General features: G+C 34.9%; 1 protein-coding gene across 1 annotated transcript; it reads left to right on the top strand.

Annotated features, from left to right (window-relative positions):
- The first annotated feature begins 7,249 nt into the window (after positions 1 to 7,249).
- Positions 7,250 to 8,812, top strand: LOC145822531 (zinc finger BED domain-containing protein RICESLEEPER 2-like). Its single transcript, XM_082919764.1, has 3 exons — positions 7,250 to 7,563; positions 7,675 to 8,158; positions 8,741 to 8,812. The coding sequence occupies exons 1-3, from the start codon at positions 7,250 to 7,252 to the stop codon at positions 8,810 to 8,812; spliced, it is 870 nt and encodes a 289-aa protein (XP_082775890.1).
- Positions 8,813 to 9,059: the final 247 nt, after the last annotated feature.

The raw sequence follows: 9,059 nt of genomic DNA on the forward strand, positions 1-9,059 counted from the left end.
GACCTTATTTTCAGAAATTTTTCCTAAGTGTTCCAAGGCATGTTTTGGCATCCTCATTGCATCTTAGGTATTTCTAAGCCCTAATTAAGCTTTGACAATAAGGTTATGGATTAGAAACACACTAAGAAAAGAATGTGCTAAGTCCTGAGACTGCAAGTGTGTGTGTGTTAGGCATTGTGATAAGAAAGAATAAGAAACAATGTAATAAAAGCTAAGCCTTAATGGCCTCTTGAATGTGTAATGATAAGGCATGCTTGTGTTATGTATTTTATGACTGTAGGTCAAGACTCGAGGGTTGATTGACCGTTGCTGGAACCACTGTGAGTAGCATTTTTGTAAAGATATGTTGATATGAATTATGTTCCAAATGAAATGTGATAAGCTATGATTTCTAAAATGATATCTGTTTACGTGAACGAACATCCCAAGTTTGAAATTTATTATGGCCTCCATAGATAGTCTCAAGTCATGGGGGACGACATGAAAATGCGGGTCCATGACATACAAGTTTACGAGATCTCGTTAGCCACTTCATTGTGGTGATATGTGTTTAATCGGTATCCGGAACCGATTACTCTAGTCGGAAGACGTTCTGTGATGTGTTCTACAGGATGTACCATTATTATGTTCTGATATGAGAATGATTATGCTCTGATCTGTTTCCGCTAATTATGATATGTTCGGATTTCGTTCACTAACCCCTTTACCTTAATGTTATTCATTGGGCTTTAGCTCATTGTGTGTATATATATGTATAGGTGAGCATTTTGGAGCCCGAGCCTGAAGGCTTTTGTCTGGATCTATGTCCTGTTGTCAGCCAACCATTGTGCCTCACGTGAAGGTTCCTGAAGTGTCCTGAGTTCAAGTTCTGTTAGTTCTATGTATATGTATAACTTGTTTTAATTCTGTTGGCTGGACTTAAGATATTGTAATGTGTGTGGGTATAATGTGTGAATGACTATTGTATATGTATATAAAGTTTTTAAATATTCTGTTTCATATAAGTCAGCACAGCTCATTGGACAATTATATTTATATATTTGCTTCCGCTAGCCCCTTAATCTTGTTAATCTGTTCAGAGGCCTTCGGTAGTCCATGAATTACTGGCCGGTTACGATGCTAAACCTATAGGGGGGGTTTGAGTCATGACAGATATATACGTTGAAGGCAAAAAACTAGGGCTGTTCAAATTTTTGGGAGGTGCATGACAGTTGTAACAGGAGAATGAGGATAATGGAGGCACGCAACGCATCCTAGGAATGACGTCATGTTAGACATGCCAGATCAATGAAAGGAAGTGTTGAGCAACTGACAAGACTTATTGGGGTTGAGCGAGTTGTGAGATCGAACAACTTTACTAGCTCAGCAGAGTTGGGCGTTCTTAGCACGGCTGGAGGAAAATAATCCCAATTATGTTACGCAGATGGAATTAAGGGGCAATTAAGAGGGTAATTTGTGAACAAATTGAGCCGAGCTAGGAAAAGTCTTCTTTGGAAGTTAGGTCGCGTAATGGGCTGAGATAAGAGCTGATGTAGCTCGGTCTTGGGCTAAGAAAACACTAGGTCGGTCAAAGATGGGTTGCTAGGGCCTGGACGTAGCTATCTGGAGGTAGTCCTTTATTGGATCGAGATGTTGTCAATGGAAAGGGCCGAGCTATGTGTAGCTCAACAGGGTGCAATTCGATAAATCGGTTTCCGGTCACATGGCCTGAACGGTAAGGAACCGAAGCTCGGCCTCTACGATGGATATAAGGGTAAAAAGGACGAAGCACGGTTTGCCCCTAGGCGTGGTGTCTAGTTCGGCTAGCTCGAATTGTACGTTGTCAAGGATGTTGTATTTCCTTCGAAACTCGGCTATGGCACCAGGCGAACTCACGAGAAACCGGCATTTGCCCATGGGTGTGTCCTTAGTTTGTTTATAAAAATCAGCTCGGCCCCTTAGCCCGGTGTTGTGGTGAATTTTGTGCTTGGATAAACCTAGTCAAAGTCTACACAGTGAAAAACATAGAATGTGTTATGGCCAGCTAGTGACCGGGCTAAGGCATCATTGTGAATTATTTTGCTCGGCTAGAAATTGAGGCAACGTTCTAGCCTCATCCTACGAAAAGGTGAGATTTTAGCACAGTCATGTTTAGATGATGTTTTCCTAGTTCGGTGAAACACGTCTAAGTAAGCACAAACAAGTTTGTAGCTTGGTTTCAGGACGATTTTGGATCAAAACCAAAATCCTTGTTGGATTTTAGTTCTAAGTGGGGGCCGGTTTTCCCTAAGGTGTGAAGTTTTTGGGAGCTAATGCAATTCTGAGTTCGTTTTTATACGTAACACATGAAAATGCTACAAATACTATTATAGTATCAACAATGGGCCTATAATCCAAAAACATAGAGAGTCATATAGAGTGCACGAAAGAACAGGAGACATACCAGTTTTTGAGTGGAGAATGTGACCCTGATCAGTGAAAGGTGTTCCAGCAACAGTGCTTGGGCTCAATTTGATGACAACAATGATATCAAGGCTTGAATAACTCAAAAGTGCAAGATTAGAGTACGCAAGGATTTTTTGGGCTTGAAGATAAACAGTAAACGATGACGGTTCGAAATTAAGGGGCCGTGTGTTATAATGGAGGCAAAACGGCTGGCCTTTTTAATTTTTTTGGTAAGTGTGAGACGGCAATTACAGTACGGATGGGCAATGGGCGCATGCCACGTATCACAGTAAGGACACGATGTCAGTTACATAGGACGACGAGTTGTACGACCGACGCGGTTCCTGAGGACCAAGCAACTTACTGATAGACGCGTTTTAGCTCGGTTGGGTAAAATATTTTAGCTTGGTTGGGTTGATTATTTTGGTTCGGTTGGTTTGAATATCTTAGCACAGCTTGAGAAGACTAATCCCAATCATGCTTCGCAGACAGAATTAAGGGGCAATTGAGAGGGTAATTTATGTGAATAGTGTAGGCCGAGCTAAGTTAATATCTTAGACATTAAGCCGAACTACGGGTCGAAGTAAGTGTTTAGATAGCACAGTCTTGAATCATCTAGGCATCAAGTCAGCCATAGATTGGTTGGCAGGGGCCTGACCTAGCTATCCTAGGCTAAACCTCGTAAATGATCGAGGTGTTAATAGGAAAAAGGACAGAGCTAAGGATAGCTCTGCAGAGCACCATCTGACAATTAAGACTACCATGGTGCTGCCTGAAGCAGCACCGAGCCGTGTAAGCTCGGTTGAGTGTGGAACCAGCTGAGGTGAGAGTCCATCTCACTTGGTTAGTAGTGAGTAGAGTGTTATCAGGATAGACATTATCCTTGGGAGTGTGATTCCTAGGAGAACTCTACTAAGGAGAGTTAGAGTTCTACTAGGATTGTGCTCGGCAGAATCTATAAAATCTCATAGCAAGACCTATGTATAGGTATCACCATATTTTTACTCTTAAATACACAGAGCTTATTGTCTATTGTCTAATTGCTGACTTAGGCATCAGAGGGGTTTTTGGCACACACCCGCCAGCTAGCTTACGTTTGTGTTTTCAGGTAGCAAAGCGACGATGTTTGGAGGAGTGCAAACTTGATCAACAGGATTATACGAGAAGATTATTTCTTACTCGTACAATATTCATGCTTAAATATCTAATATACTCTCATTTAGGTTTATTTTGATCGGATGAAAATTTAGTTAAAAAGTTATTACAAAAAAATAATTATTTTCTATATTTTTTTGCACATTTTTTTTATAAAAAATTAAAAGACACTAAAAAGTTAATTCTTAAAATAACCTTTGATTTGGGAATAGGTTATTTTAGTAAACTTTTAACATTTTAATTAAAATATGATGTGAAAAAAATTAATATATTTAGAATATTTTTTGCTTGTTACAAAAAAATATGTAAAAAAGTAGTGAGAATGAATTTTTTGACTTTTTTATATAATTATTTGATTTTTTAGATGTTCAAGTAACTTTTTTGATTTTTTAACTATTTTTATAACTAAGGCTGGGCATAGGGTTATCTGACCTGCATAACCCGCTCTACCTGACCCGAACCACACATGTATGGGCGGTTTTGCAAATTGAATAGGATAGGGTGTGGATTATAATATATAAGATTTTCGGGCTGCGGGCAGGTTGCAGGTTTGAACCATACCCGTCACCACCCGCTCGCACTTAGCCAAATATATACATATATATTTTTAAAAAAACATGGATTGTTCGTCATCTAGATCTATCCTCTCTATTTTTGATTTGCCCAAACAAACAAAACCCAAATCCTAATCTGTGTGCAGCTCAACTCTCATTCTTTCATCTCTCTCTCTCCTCAATCGACCAGAACCAGCACTGATCGAAGTGAGGGCCGATCTGTCTCTGTTTCTGTCTCTATCACCGGTAACTCCCAAGTAAGCCTCTCTTTATCTTTATCTCTCTGTCTCTATCTTAAATATTTTTGTTTTGCCCAAACAAACAAAACCCTAATCCTAATCTATTTTGTGTGCAACTCTCATCTCATCTTGTCTCTCGTTCTTGTTCTTCCATCTCTCTCTTTTTCCCCGATCGACCAGAACCAGTGCCGATCGAAGTGAGCGCCAATTTGTCTCTGTCTCTGTTTCCGGCAACTCTCAGGTAAGCCTCTCTCTATCTCTGTCTTTCTTTCTCAGTCTCAGTCTCTATCTCTATCTTAGATATTTTGTTTTGCCTAAACAAATCAAACCCTAATCCTAATTTGTTTTGTGTGTAGCTCTCATCTCATTTTCTCTCTTATTCTTGTTCTTCCATCTCTATCATTCTTCTATCTCGCTCAGTCTGTCTTTCTCTCTCTCTCTCTCTCTCTGATCGACCAGAACTAACGTCGATCGAAGTGAGGGCCGATCTATCTCTATCTTCGGCAACTCTTAGATAAGCCTTTTTCTGTCTCTGTCTCTGTCTCTCTTTATGTATGAATCAATGTTGTTTGTTGTTTGGATACTGAGAAAATGAATGAAAAGAAAGTTTTAATATTTTCTTAGCAACCAAACAGTCTGTGATTAGGTGATATGCTATATTGGCCCCGTTTGGTAAAGTTGTGGAAAAGTGATTATAGATTATACCTTAACAGATTATGACTTATAGTTGTGAACATAAGTTGTTAACCTGTTTGGTGCAGCTGTGGGATTATGGATTTAAGCAGCAAAATAGTATTTGGTTAATAAGCTGTAAAATAATTTTTTACTGTATAATTGTCTTTTCTGCCCTTATATGATATAAAAATGATTATTTTGCCATTTTTTTCAGTTTTAATTTTAAAAAAAATTATTTCATTAATAAAAGTTAATATAATTAGTATTAATTAGTATCAATTAATACAAAAATTGATACATTTGATAAAAATATAATGGAAGTATTATTGTCAAAAAAAAATTTCCATTATAAATTAATTAGTATCAATTAATTTCTTAATTAGTATCAATTAATACTAAAATTATTAATTAGTATCAATTAATGGATTAATTAGTCTCAATTAATACTAAAATTATTAATTAGTATAAATTAATATTAATAATTAATTTTTATTAGTATCAATTAATATTAATAATCAACCATTGTTATTAATTAGTATTCATTAATAATTAATTCATCACAAAAGTATACAATATTAATTTATTAGTAATTAATACCAATTAATATTGATTTTTTTAATTAATATTGATTTTTTATTTTTCTTCAAAAATATACAATTTTTTATTTTTTAATTAGTATAAAAATATACAATATGAATTTATTAATAATTAATACCAATTAATATTTATTTTTTTCTTTTTCTTCAAAAATATACAATTTTTTCTTTTTTAATTAATATTAATATTAATATTTGGGTATTGACGAGGGCATTTAAGTAATTTTAGCCCCTACATACCAGCTGCGCGCTTAAGTTGAAAATTTAAGCACCCTCTGACCAGATTTTGAGATAAGCTGAGAAATAGCTTGATTTAAGCTATAAGCTGGTTAACTTAAGCTGCACCAAACACAATATTTTAACTTAAATTAAGGTAAAAGATAAAATAAGCAGCTTATAAGCCCTACCAAACAACCATAGTGTGTTAGTCAAACAAAGCTACTTTATTTGTTTTCCAATTTTCCTATTTTTGTGATGTTTTTGTGGTAATACAATTAAAGTTAGAGCTGTGTTGATCTTCTTACATATTTGGTAGCTCAGAATTAGATTCTTGTATAGATTATAATTTACATGCTTCATTCAAGAACACTGTTACACTATAATTGTGTTGAATCTGTAATTATGTTATTGAAATTGAATTTGTAATTTTTGTAATCTAGTTTAAATGAAGGATAGTGTTCAATCTCCCGCAATCAATCTTTTACCTCCAGAATCCTCTAATTCTCAAATGAATCCCCTCTTAGCCGAACCCGAACCCGAACCCGAACCTAAGCCTCCTAAATCCCTAAAGAGAAAGAGTGAGGGTGGAGGGGAGAGAGCAGCATCCACAGTTTGGGATCATTTTGATAAGGTTGTAGGGACCGATAAGAAACGTAGAGCTGTATGCAAATATTGCAAGAAAGAGTATTTGGTTGACTCTAGACTTCATGGGACTAGCAATTTGAGGAGTTATACACCCAATTGTAAAGAATATCCAAATAGGGATATAGATCGTCAACAAACATTAAATCTTAAATTGAAACAAAATGAAGAGGATGTTGAGGTTATAGTAACAATTTTTAATTTTGATACTTGTAAAAGGTCTCTTACAGAGATGGTGGTCATTGATGAGTTGTCATTTAGATTTGTGGAAGGTGGTGGGTTTAGAAGATTTTGTAATGTCATGCAACCCAAATTCACACCAGTTCTCTCTCGTCAAACCATATTTAGAGAAGTGCTTAACATATTCAAGAATGAAAGGGATAAGCTAAAGAAGGCCATGAAGGGTCATAGAATTTGCTTTACTACGGATAGTTAGACATCTATTTAGAATTCGTGTTACATGCGTTCGACTGCTCATTTCATTGATGATAATTAGAAATTTCAAAATATAATCATAAATTTTCAACAAATTAAGGATCACAAAGGAGAAATATTGGGTCGGAAAATTGAGTCGTGTTTGATTGAGTGGAACATTGATAACATATTCACCTTAACAATTGATAATGCTAGTTCTAACAATCTTACCATTCAATATTTGAAAATGATAACCAAAGATTGGAAGGGGACTATTTTGCAACATGAGTTTATTCATATGCGTTGTTGTGTACATATTCTTAATCTCGTTATGAGTGATGGGTTGAAAGAAATGGACGATTCTATTGCCAACATTAGACTTGTGGTGAGATATGTGAGGTTTTTTCCTTATAGGCATGATGTTTTTAAGAAGTGTGCGGCCACACTCAAACTTGATTCAAAAGCTCTTCTATGCCTAAATGTACCAACTAGGTGGAACTCTACCTATTTGATGTTAGAGGCCGCCGAAAAGTATGAAAAGGCTTTTAACCGCCTGAAATTTGTGGATTCCAACTGTGAACCTTATTTCAAGGATGTTGATAGTGGCACAAGGAGAAGCCCGAATGAGTTGGATTGGAAAAAAATGTAAATTTTTTTTGAGGTTTCTAAAATTATTTTATCTTGCAATTAAGAAATTTTTGGGGTCTCTCTTTGGTACTTCCAATGTTTTTACAAAGAAATGTTTGTTATTGAAAGTAAAATTAACCAATTAATTTTGGAGGAGGATGATACTTGGAGCACAATAGTAAAGACTATGAAACAAAAGTTCAGCAAGTATTGGGGGGATGGAAGTAAGATCAATTTGTTATTGTATGTTGCGATTGTTCTTGATCCTATCAAAAAAATGACATACTTGGAGTTTTACATTTCATATTTATTTCTAGGAGATAATAAGAAGGTAGAAGATATGGTAAACAAGGTTAAGAGTTGTTTGAGTTGTTGGTATAGTCATTATGTCACACTTAATCCTTCAAATGAGAAACTTCCCAGTGTGAGTGAAGTTGTGAATATGGTGGAAGATGATGATGATGATGATCCTTATTCTTTGATTGACTCCCAATTTAATTCTTATTTGGAGAGGCAATGCACTAGTGGATCTAAGTCAAAATTGGAACAATATTTATCCGAGGATGAACATTTTGTAAAGAATCAAACATTTGAAATTTTGGATTATTGGAAGGTGAATGCAACCAAATATAGAGTGTTATTGCAACTTGTAAGGGATGTATTGGCCATGCCTATTTCTACCGTTGTGTCGGAGTCGGCTTTTAGTATGGGGGTGTATTCTTGACCCATTTTGTAGTTCATTCTCGCCTTCTATGGTTAAAGCTTTTATATGTACTCAAAATTGGCTTCGAAGCAACCTTCAAATTTCTCTTTGAAAGGTGATGAATGATGTGGAGGAATTTGAGCAATATGACTTGGGTAATATGAGAATTTATTTATCTTCATTTTTATTTGTATCGTTCGTTTTCTAATGTAAGTTTTATTAATCTTCTCTTGTTGACTCCTAATTAGGTACTTTGGAGTCAAGCTCATCTTCAAGTTTAACATATAATGTTGATGCTATAATTGAACTCTGATATCCATTTGCTCATTAATAATTTTTTCATGTACTCAACATATTTTCTTACTATATTGAGATGCAATATATAGACATTTGTTTATCTTTTTATTACTTTATTCTTTTACACTTTTTTTGTCAAAGGAATTATGAAGATTGAAGATTAAAGTTTATATTTTTCAGTTTGTTTTTATGCAGGGTTCATCAACCAAATACATGAAATTGAAATTTTTGAAAGTTGGATTGGATGTGATTTATGATGAAGTTTGATATCTTGCAAATGTTTTTATTTTATTTCATGGGTTTGAATTGAACGAAGTTTGACAAATTTTTTTTTTTTTAATTGCATTTTGGATGAATGTAAATTAATGAAATTACTTTTATTTTATTTTATTTTATTGTTTTTTTTATGAATATAAGTTAATGAAGAATTACTTTTTTTTTTATTTGGGTTAGGAATGATGAATGTAAGATTTTGAATGTAGGATTTTCAGTGTATGATTTTTTTATTTGGGTT

This window comes from Camellia sinensis, chromosome 1 (assembly GCF_055761805.1).
Source record: "Camellia sinensis isolate YWXY chromosome 1, ASM5576180v1, whole genome shotgun sequence".
Classification (NCBI taxonomy): domain Eukaryota; kingdom Viridiplantae; phylum Streptophyta; class Magnoliopsida; order Ericales; family Theaceae; genus Camellia; species Camellia sinensis.

Excerpts from the sequence above, each read along its gene's own strand:
- LOC145822531 (XM_082919764.1), top strand. The coding sequence starts at position 7,250 with ATGAGTGATGGGTTGAAAGAAATGGACGATTCTATTGCCAACATTAGA. Across the intron at positions 7,564-7,674 it reads GAGTTGGATTGGAAAAAAAT|TAAAATTAACCAATTAATTT; the intron begins GTAAATTTTTTT and ends TGTTATTGAAAG. Across the intron at positions 8,159-8,740 it reads AAATTTTGGATTATTGGAAG|GGTTCATCAACCAAATACAT; the intron begins GTGAATGCAACC and ends GTTTTTATGCAG.